Consider the following 15,470-nt stretch of genomic DNA (forward strand, 5'->3'; position numbering starts at 1 on the left):
CTAATCTACGAAATTGAAAGGTAATGAGCAGTATTTCCTTAAACCACATTAAATAACACTGTCAAAATGCAAATTTATTCATTAAGTATAAATGAGTATGTTAAATATTCATGAATTGTTGCTTGCAGTATATAATTAATCCCATGTTCTGTGTGTCCAAAAGCATTTAGGAGATAAAGAGTTGAGAAAGCACTGCTGTAGAATGATAACATTGAAAACGTGTTTTTAAAAGTAGAGGTCATCAGCCCTTTGGATCCTAAACTATTACCAGCGCTTATAATTCAGTGTAGTACCTCTTCAGCATGTATACACACTTTCATGATTCAAGGCTTGTATCCTCAACCCTTTGCTGTCTAATAATCTATGCAAGGAAAGAAATACTTGAGAGCGGAAGGTGCTATTAAATTATCCCATTCACTGCCAGCACACTGAAATTAATACCCTGCTTTCCACGTTTTAAAAATTTCAAGAATTGCAAAGCTGCCCTTGAAAAGTGATGCAGTTTGACTTCCTGCCTCTCCTTGTTCTGATAAACTGCACTCTGACACTTGAAACATCTCTATGTGTGGCTGCCATTTCAAGTGTCTTGAAAGATAAAACAAAGGTTTCAGCACCAGAAAAAGGCTGGCCTCTATTTTCTGTTCTTTATGGCCACTTGCGGATCATAGAATATCCTGAGTTGGAAGGGACTCATAAAGGTAATTAAGTCCAACTCCTGGCTTCACACTGTACCACCCCAAAATCAGATCATATGACTGAAAGAGTTGTTCAGACACTTCTTCATCTCCAGCAAGCCTGGTACCATGACCACTGCCCTGGGGTACCTGTACCAGTGCCTGTCCATCCTCTCAGTGAAGAACCTTGTCCTGGTTTCCAACCAGAACATCTTCTCTTGTAGCTTTATGTTAAACTCTTGCTATTGTTAAACTACATGTGGTTGGTGGATGGCTAGATCTCTGTGCAAGGCCCTTCAACCCTTGACAGAGTCAACAGCTCCTCCTAATTTAATATCACCATCAAACTTGCTCAAAAATAATGCCTAGTCCTATATCCAAGTCATTTCTAAAAATGTTAAAGAGAACTGGCTCCAAAATGAAGCCCTGGGGAGCCCCTCTAAATGACTGGCCACCAGTCTAATGTAACCCCATTTACAAAAACCCTTTGGGCCCAATCCATCAGCAACTGCTCACTTTTCACATAGTATCTTTGTCTAGCTGTATGCTGGACATTTTGTCCAGAAGGATTGTGGCATGCCATCCTGTAGTTTGTCACCAGTGGGCCTGATTTCATTTATTTACCCCTTCAAATCTAATTTAAAGCCCTATCAATCAGCATAAAAATCCCTTTTTTCCCCCCTGAGAAAGGGATATCCCTTCAGGCACCAGCAGACCTGATGTGTAGACCTTCCTATGATCAAGAAACACCAAATTCTACTGGTTACACCAGCCTCAGAGGCACATATCAACCTCCTGGATGTGCCTCTCTGCTACTGAAAAGAGAATCAAAATAACTACCTGTAAACTCTTCCACAAATTGATGTGCCATATCCTGACTGACACTCCATGCCCTGTTGGCCTCCTCTCTTTGCTGCACTCCTGGTTGCAGTCAGATAGGAAGAACAAGTCTAACATTAAGCTGTGAGTACATTCCATTATTGATGCCAATGAGAAATACAGCAAAAAAGAGCTGGGATGCTGCGGCCCAATGTCCTTATCTTAAATATTCACTCTTTCCTCTGCTGTTCTTAAATTCCTGCTGCTTCTTTTCATGTAATTGAAGTTAAGCTTTTAGAAATTCTTCTCTTTGTCAGTCTACTTCAAACTTTATGGAAAGAATGTTTGAGGTACTGATGAGAAGAACTGATTTTTTAAAGATAGCATTAAGAAATAACAAAAAAATAAAACCATCGTAGCAATTACCAGCACAATTACTTGATCTCAGTGCTTACCACAGACGGCTTTCAGCCAGTAATGCAAGTTAAATCCCATTCTCTCTACAACATTTTCAGAAACAAAATGTACATGGCAGCAACGTGATCTACGACCTTTTAGTGCATGAAATTCTTACAATGTCAGAGAGAGAGAGAGGGAGAGATAATTAATCAACACAATACCAAAAGTGATTCATAATTCCGTGTAACTCAACCTGCCATCTGCAGTACAGGCCATAGAAATTAGATAGTTAAGAGGTATGAGGCTATGATCTGTCAACGTGCTTCATGTTTTCCCTTGCACAAAATGTAACAAATGCTGTATCATTTGCGTACTAATGTGTTTTGTTAATTCAGAGCCAGCAAGAGTATATAACAAGGCATTATACTGTAACATGAAGGCATAGCCTATAAAGTTACATATTAGAGTATTTTCAGTTCTACTGCTACAGTATCTAGGAAGTCAGCTACAAAATTTGCCTCCTGAAGATACTGTAGCAGTAGAACTGAGGAGATTATAATACAATTGGTGTAACAATTCCTAATACAACAGGTACCAATACACGGGAGAAGGAAGCAGTCAGCCTTTGTGCTAGTCCAAACACTGTTGATACTGAGTTTACAAGACATTTGTGATAAATGCCTTGGTTGTAATTAAAAAGCTGTGTAAGTCTACCCAGATGTGTTGTAACCAGTACCTTATCTGCTCTGCCAAGATGAGGACAGACCTCACCTGTCAAAGCCAATTAATTTAGATAGCTCTTCCCTGGACAGGAGAAGAGTTAATCAGCAATTCTCTGGTAGAATGTTTTGCTTTTTCCAGTGAAGAATGCTAGTTGGTTGTCATTTAAATCTCCCATAGAAAGGTACAGAATTTGATCAATCTTCTGACAAAACAAGTCCGTTCTTAATGTTTCATTTTTTGACAGTTCCTCTGCTCATTTTATACACTGGCTGAGAGCCTAGACTCTATAGTTCTCAAATTCTGCCAGAGGAGAGATGGAAGCTGTTAGCCCTGAGACTGGGATGGCCATGGAACTCTGACTTCTCTGTGCAGTGGTAAAAAGAAGCACCCAGACAAGTGTGTTAAAACAGCCTACATTTTCACCTGAATACAGGATAGCTGTCCCCTTTCTCCCATTCCCCCCCTCCAAATTTTGGAATCATCCAGAGATGGAAGCTGCTTTTCATGAAAGGGTAGTTAATGATAACATGTAGCCAAACCAATTTGAGGAAAGACTGCTTTGTGAAGGAAAAATAGATAAAAGTACAGCATTCTTGCAGCCTGAATTCAAGGGAACATGTTGCTAAACAAGAAGAATGTCTGCAAAATCCTCGAGGATATTATCCTTGGCTAGCAAATAAAGGAAGACAGGATACAACAAAATAATACTGAACGTAGCGCATCTGTCTTTTGAGGCAGGAGAAAGGACAGCATAGTTTGAGTTGCCTCCTGTTCAGTGAAAAGGCAAACAATCTGTGAGGGAAGAGGCTGGAAATGAGTGCTCACAGGAGAACTGAAGCAAAACAGGACAGGAAGTCCTCATCCAGCATGAAACCAAGATGGTAAAACTGAAATTCTTCAAGGATGAGCAGATTTTCTATAAAGCAATACTGAAGAGTCTGGGTAAAAATGGAAAAGGAATCAGAATTACCTAATTTCTAATTAAGTGTAGCTGGTATTATTGGAAACAGATGGGAAGAACTGCAGAAGTGGAACTTAAAAATCAATGGTTATAACTTGATTTGGAAAGATCAAGCAGGGAAAAGAGAAAGAAGTGCTGAACTCTATAGTAAAAAAGATATAGTCTGTTTTCAGGACACTGGCAGCTCAGAAGCAAATGATTTTGTATGCAATGGATCACTATTCTTAACACATAAAAACCAAAATGGAATAGTAGCTGCTGTCTGCAAATCACCAAATCATAGACGAGAGTAGGATGACTGGGTGCCTTAGCACCTTCTCTAATGTGTAGGAGCAAAAAGCTGTGCTATCATCTAAGATTTCAGTCTGCCTGACATATGCTTAAAGTTTCATGATGTTGGTACTTCTCTGTAGAATTTTTGAACATTATATATGAACATTTCTTAAACCAAAAGTGAAAATCTCAAAAATGGGGAACTTACTGTGAGACCAGAGAGCTTGATAAAGGAACTATTAGTTGTCTTGATGATAGCTTCGTTGCTCTTTACAAAGAGGCATAAGGAGAATGAAACCCAACAGTAATATGGACGGTGCGGTCATTTTACTGACCTGAAAATGACTGTAAAGGAGAATCAGCAGGGAGAGAGAATTGATCAATAATTGGAAAATACAAATATTTTATTAAGTATCTGCAAAATTAGGAAAGAAAGCTGTGTGCATTAAAGAAAATAAAAAAGGTCTTTCTCAAAAGGTTGATGAAAGTCTCTGTGTAATTGTAAATCAATGCAACGAAGAAAGAAAGTTGTTAATGCTGAACATAGAGTAGAAGTAGGGAATTACATAAATAATACCTCTGATAAGGATAGACAAGTTGTAAGGAGAAATTTATGCTCAGAGGATTAAGGGCAATATTTTTCAAATACCTCAGGAATCCTGACAATGGTACCAGATCTCTATCTGATTACCTTGGAAGATTTGTTAAGAACAATGAAGGCAAGAAAAATAGAGTTCAATAAGTATTTGTGTTTGGAATTTAAGAAAAAGACAGACAATTAGTAATGCTCTGTGAGGATGATGATGAATTACCATGCAGAAGAAATACATGGGAAAGCAAGGATGAAAGCTACTAAAATGAGATTTGCATAGGAAACTTCAGATTACTTTTATCCAAGTGATTTTAAAGAGCTGACTGAAGAGTCTGTGCAGTTATTAGTGTTTTGACAGTTTTGTTTGTTTTTTTCCTAAGTCTTGGAATAATTGGGAAAGTTCCAGAAAGGTGAAAAAACTTACGTTGCGTTAATGTTTAAGAAGGATAAACTTACTGACCTAGATAATTACAGTCCTGTCAGGCTGAAATTGATCTGGAGCGAAGTAATAGAACGGCTGACAGGGTACTGAATAACTAACTAATTAAAGAAGAGAAATTCTTTAAATGCCACTCTAGGTACAATATGAATAATAGATACTGTCAGACACACTGGTCTTTTTTTTTTTCCATTGTGACTACAAGCAAAACACAACACTATTGAGATATTTTGATTCTGTATGACATTTGATGTAGTATTCATGACATTTGAGTTGCAAAATGATGATAACACAAAACTGACATGTCACACATCAGGTGAACTAAAAATGGGTTAACTGACATTTCAAAATGTAAATTTAGAAGGGGGATGGTCACAGAATAGGTATCCTGTTGGAATAGCTCTCTGGGCATACTCTAGTTGATATTTTCATCAACAGTAAGGAAGAAAAACGAAAGATTTGCAGAAGACTCAGTCATCCAGGGGATCGGTCAGGAACAAAAAGAACAGATCACTGACTCTTGTTGACAAAGGATTAGTGGGATATCTGGCACGAACAAATAAAGTACAATCCATGTGTAAAGCCACAGGAACAAAAAGTTCAGGCGTGTAGGCTGGCTATTCCATAAGGGTTTGAAAATATCTAATAGGAATAATTCAGTTATTACACAATTCTTTAGCTGAGTATCTGGTTCAGTGACAAACAATTCATTAAATTATTATTCTCATCCCATGCCACTACTGATAGTTATGAATGTACTTCAAGAGCAACATACAAAACCAACTGTCCTGCATTGTAAAAGCTTGAAACAGATACCTCATACATCATGAAATTAGTACATATCCACAGCCCACAATGCAGTGGTTCCAAAGGGACCACTACAGTACATTCAGAGAGTATATCTGGAAAATAACATGTAAGTTCTTAATAAGCCCCCATGGCAGCATATCAAATTTGAAGGACCCTCAAAGCTGAGCATGTGAATGGCACTTCTTCCCTTTAATTTTAATCTTACCACAAAAATTCTCTTTCCTTCCCCTCACTGTGGCTGATGAAACAGCACAGTTTCTAAAAGAAAGAAATTTTTATGCCATACTTTTCTATGTTAGGATTGAAAGTGAGTACCAGAATCAAGCCTCAGATCACAGTTGCTGCATTATATATGGCAATGCTATAGACATACCTGCAATCTCCAGTCCTTCCACAAACCCTGTTAGTCTATATATGTTTAATTCAGCACACAGAGTTCAAGCTAAGGCCATTGAAGCACGTTGCTTTTTACTGATAGCCTTAGCTGGGCAATAATACTGGAGAATTAGGGGCTAATGGGACTTGCACTTCCTTTCTTTTCTTAGCAAACAGGGTCGGCTGCATGATGGAGAAGTTCTGTAGGTCCCCCTTGAGCTCATGTCAATGTTGCAGCTGTAAGTGAAACTTTGTGCCATTTCATGAGACACGATATTTCCCATAGCCTTTCAGTCTCCCAAAAGTATGTTAAGCACGTAGTGAACGTCCACCAAGGGTTTGAATGACCTGACTTCTCGAAGTGCTTCAGTCTGAGGAAGTGCTTGGAGAACGTACTCTCTAGGGATGGGATCTAACGTACTTCTACACAGAAGTGAAAACACGAATTCTTACATTAGTAGGTCATGTTTCCCAGAATTACTCGTTTTTTCTGGGATAGATGTCAAAGGCATAATTCATGTTCACGTGCAGCAGATTATTTGGGAACTTCTCTGAAAGTATTGCAGATGTCAGCATGGTGAGGCAGTGGGTGTTGCGTGTCAGCAGTGACAGCAGGTCACCTCCGTACAGATTTTTACAAGCACAGCATGCAGGCTCTTGTTCATCTTGGACAAAAACACACAGCTAATGGTGGTGACTATGTTGAAGAGTAGTGTTTTGTAGCTGAGAATTTGCTCTATCAAATGGTGTTATTATTCTCTTTGTAGCTGTTGCAGTTTCCAAGGAAATAAACAGGATGCATTACTTTTGGAGCAACCTACAGAATACTTTCTAGAACAAAGCTCTTGGTTACTTTGAGTGCAGTGAACTGCCAGGTATGATCACAATGGCATACAAATCAATGAGAATAAAAGTACTCAGCACAGAACTGTACACATATTATGTCAGACAAAAGATCAAAATATCCACTAGGAGGGATTGGAAAAGTGTCTACATTTATTTGTATTTTAGAATAACCCAGGCACAATTTTCAAGTACATAGAAGCACATTCTCCAAATGGGAGCAGAAAGGTAAGTGATGTGTAGCAAGAAAACAATTAGCAAAATATGTAAAATAAGTATAAACAGCATGAGATCTTTCTGAGTGTACCGTGCTACCTAATATGAATGCACTCTTCAGCACTACAAAAAGACAACCAAAAACCCCATGTAATAAGTAGCATAAAATGAACTTCCTACAGGAGTTTGTTAGGAGCATATAATAGCAACTGTGTAAGAACAGAAGAATGCTTGTATATTGTATATACATTCACATAAACACAGATACACACATGTAACTGCAAGGCCACGAGAAAAAGGAATCAGAAAATTTATGAAGGGAATTTGAAGGGAAGGCAGTATATTAAAAATAAAAAATAAAAAAGAATGCTTGCTAATGCATTTTCATGGTGAAAACCACATCAGGAAGTGGAATCACAATTGACTCTTCATCAAACTTTCCCTGTTGCATCCAGACTGGGTTACACAGTCCTATACCACATTCCTGGCTTGGATGCTACCTTGGGAGGAACTCAGGAACTCTCATCTCACATGATTTCATATTTCAAAGGAAAATACATGAGTAGAGGGAGTCCATGGAAAGCCTAAGGGGGTTGGAGAAAGTGGGAAGGGCTTTTATTTATCTGAAAGTTGGAATCGTAGGCCCTTCACTTTCCTGTGGGGCAGTCCACTGGATTGCCATTAAACTAAAAGATGTGCTCCAGTCACCAGTTGCATTCAGCCCGTAGGAACAAACTAGTGTGGGCATCAAGTATTTAGCACTATCAGTTTCAGGCTATAGAGCTTATCCAGCTGAGCTCTCTTCTCACTAATGTAGACACAGGCTTTGAAAATATACAAACTAACATGAAACAACAAGTACTATAGCTTATATTTGCCATGTAAGAGATTAGACTTCTTTGTTCTGTCTCACCACCGTCTGGAAAAAAGGGTTTCCCTGTAGACACTCCTCATGTTTGCAGATCTATGAGTGTCTGTGTGAGGAGGGAATAGATGAACAGTCAAAACAACAGTGAGCACAATTTTTTCTCTCTGTGCGACTCCACAACTACTATTTTCAGCAGCATTATGAAAGAACTACAGGCATCTCTGTTACTCTTGTACATGTACAGTTCCTGCTAGAGAGATGCCATAGACGTCCAAAACTTGATTGCTGCCCTGCCAACACCTCAGTGCTAGCCATGTAAATAAAGTCATTTGGTTACACTTAGACCTGAGGTTTTCCTTATAGCAGAACACAAAACTGTGTGGTATGTTCACAAAAGCAAGTTTAACTATTTCTGGTATTTTAATAGTAAATATTTCCCGACTGGCTTCAACAATTTGTACGCTGCCAGCTGCTAATGGCACTCACAGGGCTCCAGCAAAGTGCACTGGATGACACATGATATGAAAAAAAGAAAACGCACTATTTTTGCTGCTTAAACTAAGTCTACACACAACTTACATTATTTATTATAGTGCCGGAATAAAATACATAACATGCTGTCATGCATAATACATGGTAAGAACATGCATTAGTTCAACTTTATAGTCAGTATAGGGCCAGTAAATCAGGACAGCAGTGGCAGGTGCTGACAGCTGCATATCTTCCTCAATTCCCAGAAATAGCAGCAAGGAAGTAATAAAAGTAAAATCAGCTGTTTAAAACACTCTCGAAATGGTGACTCCTTGTGAGTCAACCTTGCAACAAATAACAAAAGCCAGTGATCTCTTTCCCACCTCGTTTAAAGACACTGAGTTCAGCACCTGAGCTGCAAGGTGACACTGCCAACCTGACAGAGTCTGCTGCTCCTCAGTCCTGGGTCAGCACCAGCACTCTGCTGCTCCCACAGAAGGTGAGGACAGAGCAAACTTCATGCTGTGCAAATCAGCTGGAGAATGCATACCATGCAGTGGGGCTGGATGAGCCTACAAAAGCTGGGTGAGTGGGGCCAGGGATGCCACACAGATTATTATGTCTTCCACAGAAGCCTTATCTTTCATTGGGGAAAAACAGTGTCTTTCTCCATCAGCTTGTTTCTGGAGGGTTTGCCTAGAGGCTCCAGTGCAGAACAGACACAGGAGACTTCTGTGGATTATGCAAAACAAAGCTTACAAAAAGCTTGTTTTTCTCTGTGTCATTAGCTATACATCGAAACAATACCCAGAGAAATGTACAGGAACCTGGTGGCTGGCTATTCAGCATGTCATTATTCACTCCCCTATGGTTAAGTCGCATTCCTCTGTACCCTCTCAGGAATGAAGGAACAGAATGAGACACATCTGCTGAAAATGAAACACTTTCTGCTCGAAAGAGCTAACTATGCCTAGTCAGGAAAAAACAGTTCTTTTTTAGTAAATTCACCATTTTCTGATGCACGCTGTATATGGCAATGACCACAGAGAATTCTCTGTAATCCTTTGGCACTGACACTGGAGTTTCACTCTGCAGGGTACCCTCAGGTTCATCATTAACAAATCTCAGATTTGCTCAATCCCAACTAAAGACGTGTGTACTTTCTAAGCTACATACAGAAAAAAAGGTCAGCAGCATTTAAGCATCAATATGCAAGGTGGTAAGGGCACCATCCAGTTATAATTCATGAGCGATTACTTCATTAATTTTACGTACCTGGATATTTCCTTTGAGCACTTGTGATCTGCTGCTGGCTGTCTGTGTGTATGACCATACTGTCTGTCTAGCCCTCCAAGTGCTGGATGCTCTCCTCCTTAACATCACTATCTTCACAGACAAAACACCGCTTACCAATGTAATCAGAAGTGCAAAATTGTGCTGGGATTGGTGCACTACTCACAGTCTGAACTTGCCAAAGTGATTTCTGTTAGTTTTGAACTGAGTCCTCAGAAACACTTAAGCCTTCAACTGACAATTCAAATCATACCAGGCTGACTTCTTCTTCCGTGAGGTTGCATAGATAGAAATTCTGACAACACAGAACATTCCTCTGCCTTTTCCTGCAAGGGCATTTTCTCCTTGGTGGTAATTACTGTGGGAGAGAGTGGAACAATTCTAGAGCTAAAGGCATTCAGAAAAAGAGAACTCCTGGAAAAATATGTGCAGGAGAGATGAAGGGGTACTGCGCTCTTGAAGAATTTTAGGGGCTTTTTTTCAGAAGTTGGAACACCATCTGCTCCTCAGTAGAACTCTTCCTCAATCCTTCCTGCTTTCTGATGTACCTGACACAAGCGCTCTGCAGATGGAGTCTCCCAGCCCAGATGGGAAGGGAATTTGGCTGGATATAGAAACCGCTATTTTCTTTCTGCTAAGAGGCCTTGATGTAAGCAGAGGGAAGTGATCTGGACACCTTCTGGGGATGAAAAGGTTGAGATCATTTTTGGTACATTGTTTTGGAATAAAAAATCCACTTGTTAATTATCTATTTTCATTATTTGGTTAATTATCTGTGAATTGGTAACTAGCTGATCAAAAAGCTGGAAGAAAATTTCTGCTCCTATTTAAAAATAATTTTTCTGAAAAGTAAAATCAGATGTTAACACAACATGGAATCTATTAAAACTTAAACTTTTAGAAAGATGAAGGCTGTGGCAAGCTGAAAAAATATATACTTTTAAAAATGTATTTTGAATGGTCAACTAAATTAGGGAAGAAACATCTGGTGACTACTTAGTTGCCTAATGGCAAAAAGAAAAAAACATCAAATTATTTCTAAGTATTTCTCTATTAGCAGCAACATGAAGATCTATTTTGAAAACCTAAGGTAAACTCCCTGCTTGTTCCATATACATAACTAGTTGATTAAAGTAGGACTGCTTGAATGAATAAGCAATTAGAATCTGATTACATTCAGGTAAACTGTAGTAGGCTTTACTTTAAAGAATTAATAAATGATTCTCAGCTGATGTCTTAAGTGCTCTCAGAAGGTGAATCATCAAGATCTCTTATCATACAGGCAAGCAGTGAAATGTTTTCTTGATACTACAGTGCTGATCTTTAACAAATTTCTGCCAAGTCATTTCTTTGTAGAACCATCTCCAACACAGTGGTCACAGTTCCTTAATCATATAATAAAAAAACATGCAAATATGTGTTTAGTTTATGCTAAAGACAGGCTCATTTAAATAATGGAACTGATGTTCATTTACTGTTAATGAAGCCTGGTGCAGTGTTTCTGAAAGCAGATCTCTTAGCACAAATCCAAGCCTCACTACAAACAGAGAGCAACACTTTTGATCTGTGACAACCGCACTATAACAATCTTCTCAATTTTGCTGTACATTTCACTGTTCCTAGAGCTATATTTTTCTAAGCTACTCGTAGCATGAGATATTATTTCATACCACGTGCAAGCACTCTACAAAGAGCTGCAGCATGAAACTCAGTTTACAATGCATTGACAAGCCGTAACTGCCTTAAAAATTTTCTCAGGCTTAAAAACTGCCTTGCGTGTGAATGTAACTCAGGCAGAGTCCTTACGCTGTGCTTCCTGAAGAGGAAGTCTATGCTTTGTAAGAATACTTCTCATGTAAGTCTAGTCAGCCCAACTGCACCGTGCAGCACTTTCTTTGTATCATTTTCTTAGCCCAAATACCTTCTAAACCCAAGTCCAGATTGACTTTCCAGCTCCTCTTCCCACAGGGGGCTTTAGATTGTCCTGTGTTTCCCTCTACAAAATGTGGGATGTTGTTCCTAGTTCTGCGTGCCTCGCTTTCTTCAAATCCTGCATTATAATTCCTTTACTAGCTTTCTGTCTATCCAGCTATCCATCTGAACTGGGAAGATTAATATGTAAATAACAATAAATCAAGCTCACTGTCTTTTACTTCTACAACCCTTCATGCATCCATGACCCTTTCACCACTGGATTTTATCCTGTGCTTTATTAGACTACGATTGGTTTTAAACTCCAGGGACAAGAAGCAGCCACTTTAGAAGTATTATTTTTATATTAGAGCATAGCCTGTATCCTTCAGATATGTTAGGCATCTCTTCTGCAAGGCAGTATACAAATGCAATACATTGCAAATGTGAGTGTCTGTCTCAAAAGATTACAAGAAAGTCAGTCAAGATAGGGAGTAGGAAAATGTCATTGTTCTCCTCTTCCAAGCAAGAAGATGAGACATCAAGTCACACAGGTCTGGGACAGAGTCTATATTTCAGTATAGATATTTATCTGCAATTGTAACAATGGCCCCAGCCTTTGGCAACCAGCACGAACACTTACAGCACAAAAGCAAACAGTGAAAGATAAGCTATATTAAAAATAAAATCAGCAAGCTACATTTACAGGAGAAAATACAAAGGGCAAGGGGTGATACACCCTGGCATCAGCTATCAACAGGAAGAAGAAACCAATGGTCAGAAGGAGAAAGACCAGTAATGAGATTTTGTTCCCATCCTCAGAGAGTTGCAGCTGATGATGAGAATATACATATGTCATGAACATATAAAATATAAATTTATATGTACAAATATACAACAGGAAAAAGTATACAAATACTTACATGTAAAAATATCTTTTTTACTTTCCTCTTTTCATGATTTACAAAAGCATACAAAGTTTCCTATTGGTTAATGTTAAAGTAGTGAGTAAACCCTGTGTGTCATGTTCCACACGTAATTCTTTCAAGTGTTCACAGTATTGGCTATTACAGTGTTGAATCTGACATTCCAGATGTTAAAATATTCTTAGGACACATTCTAAACTTAAAGCATTCATTTAAATACAGTTTAAATAAAATCCATGGTCATATTACAAATGAATCTGCTGCAGTTGAAAACTTTCTGTGAGAGTAAGCTTGGAAATGCATATTTCAACTAGAGATGAGTTAAAACTCTTGGTCTGCTTCTTGATGGGTAGATAATACAAGGCGCTGAGTTCTTTCAACTCCATCTGAAGCGACACAGCTAAGGGAGCTTAGTATTACAAATTATCCTCAGTAGGAATGAGGATGCACAGAGCAATCTGCCATCAGATCCACACATGCCATCGCTTTCTACAAATACCCAGTGGACAAGAATAAATGACAGGTACCATTGTTTTTGTGGTAAGAATAAATGCACTGTAGCATTCATTATCAGCAATGTGCTTTATGGACTCATATTAATCCTCACAACTCCCTTGTGAGGTAGATAGGTATCATCCCTATTTCTAAAGGTGGAGAAGCTGGAAAGATAAATTATGATGGCTAAGAGGGAAATACTGTCAGTACTGCCTTCGGATGTTGGAACAACTCAGAGGCATGACTGGAGAAAATGGAGATGCTTACCTGACAGCCTTACTCTAACCAGCTTGGATATGGACAGCAGGTTAGTTACACCAGCCAAAAGTTCAGTGTGGGCTGTAAAAGAGAGCCAAGTCCCACACTGCTGGAGCAAAACTGTTGGACAGCAGTTGCAAAAAGCAAAAAACACATCATCCAAGATGGTGCAGGCTGATCAGGATGCAAAGAAGCTGAATTTTAGAAGGTATGAATTAATCAAGAATCTTGAGCAAGTAATATTTTCTCATGTGAGAGCCGTGTGCAGTTCAAGAACCATGTTTAGATCATCTGTAATTTTAGCATACACCCAAGTGCTAACACGTGTCAAAGTATTTAGATATTTTTTAACATTTGCTCACTCACAGAAAAGACAACTAAACTTTGGAAGTCTGTATAGTTCTTCATGTTTCCTTTTGTGGATAATTTGTGCTAATACCACAAATGAAACTAGTTCCGCAGTACTTTTGGTACTGCAATTGAGCCACAGCTACTCATTTTAATTAACTAAGGTGATGGACAAGTTTTAGAGGACAACTAAGTTCCCTGTGTGCATCTGCTTATACAGGAAATCTCATCTGCTTTTAACTACTGAAGTAAAATCCAGTTAAAGCATAAAGTGCGTTGGATGGAGTAAAACCCTTAGAAATATCAAGCGATGTGTTTGCCTTCCACAGTTTGATTAACTTTGCTTAACAGCTGGACCACTACCCACTTTGTCTTCTGCTTTTAGTTTACTGTTATCCAGGCTGAAAAAGACTTGCCCGGTGCAAGAAAAATTATTGTAAACGGACACAATTTTGTATTATTTTGCTATTCAAGGAGAGTTAAGAAAACCAGTATCAAGATACTGTCCAGTTGGGGTGTGTAAATATTATTGCGTGCTTCTTGGCCCATTTAGCAAATACTTTCTTTTCTGTGATAAACCTGTGACCTCCATAAGGAGCATTTTCATGCAGGAAGTATTCTTCACACTCATCTCTTCCTGGCTCATAATAATGGTAGGGAACTTTGCGAAAGCCTTCTGACCTAGGGAAAGAAAAGACAGACTTAAGAATTATTTCCAAGAAGAACATTAATATACACTACACCTGAATTAACTGAAATCCCTTCCATGCATTGGCACTTCAGCTCCTTTTCTAAATTGTGTGAGGGCTTTAATTATGGCACAGTTTGTATGAATTGTACTTCAGAAAAGGAAGCTAAATGCATCTCAGCATATGCTGGTGTTGTCAGTCAGCAAGAAGCTGAGGGGACAGATCTTCTGGTTGCTGCACATTTAGTCTGAGCCTGAGGAACTATTAGTCCACAAAGCTCCATTCCTGAGGAAAGTGTTTAGGGTTCTGGTTATGCTGCGGTTGGACTTGATGATCTTCAAAGTTTTTTCCAACCTGGGTAATTCTATGATTTAGTCCAAAATCTTGAGACTAGTCCTTGGGCTGGATGAATAAGGTAGTTAGAATCACCTACATTCCAAGTAGGTGATGCAGGCAGAACTGCAGCTTTAAGGAAACCCATCCTTATCTGCTGTCAACAGACTTAAGTGTTATCCATGGCATTAAGTGGTTGTACATCCTGGCTATGCAGTGACAGCTCAGCTGAACTCTGTGAGGACAACTTTAGCTCTGTCACTCCTCATCTCGGGGCACCTAGTGTGTTTTCATAAACAAAGAACAACATATGTTCGTTCCATCTGGATGACTCAGTCAGTGGGATCTGCAAATTCTAAAACGTCTCTCTCTTCACTTATGATATCCTAATTAAACAGCTGTGACTCAAAAGCCTTTTTTAGGGGCTCGTCTACCAGAATGACTGCCACACTGGAGTGATGCAGAATATGAAGTGAGGGTCTGCATGACCTTACTCTAGGAGCTGGGGACCCTCTGCACTGGTTACATGCAGGACATGAACCAGCCTGGGTACAGAAAAATAGGCTTAGATTAACATCACTTATTGTTTACGACATCTGCTTTTGTAAATTAGGAATTACTGTTTTATTTTTGCTGCCTTACACTGTAGATTCAAGCATTTAACTTGGACTTTTTAAAATAGTGTTTTTAGTTATACTTCTGACAATAGAATTAATCCATTGTCACTGTAAGGTCACTAACAGAAGTTGGTTGG

The 15,470-nt window shown here is 38.9% G+C and overlaps 1 protein-coding gene across 2 annotated transcripts in view; it reads right to left on the reverse strand.

Annotated features, from left to right (window-relative positions):
* Window positions 1-15,470, reverse strand: part of ST6GALNAC3 (ST6 N-acetylgalactosaminide alpha-2,6-sialyltransferase 3) — a 235,205-nt gene that overhangs the window by 41,891 nt on the left and 177,844 nt on the right. The window contains exon 5 of one of the 2 annotated variants that reach the window (XM_015870357.3): window positions 7,042-14,375. The exons of the other annotated variant lie outside the window; for it this stretch is intronic. Coding sequence (XP_015725843.1) covers window positions 14,189-14,375 — 187 coding nt within the window. The 3' untranslated portion in view covers window positions 7,042-14,188. Of the gene's footprint in view, window positions 1-7,041; window positions 14,376-15,470 lie in introns of those variants that run through there. 2 annotated transcript variants of the gene reach the window in all.

Source organism: Coturnix japonica, chromosome 11, assembly GCF_054131305.1.
Source record: "Coturnix japonica strain WE chromosome 11, WE-NBRP24, whole genome shotgun sequence".
Taxonomy (NCBI): Eukaryota; Metazoa; Chordata; class Aves; order Galliformes; family Phasianidae; genus Coturnix; species Coturnix japonica.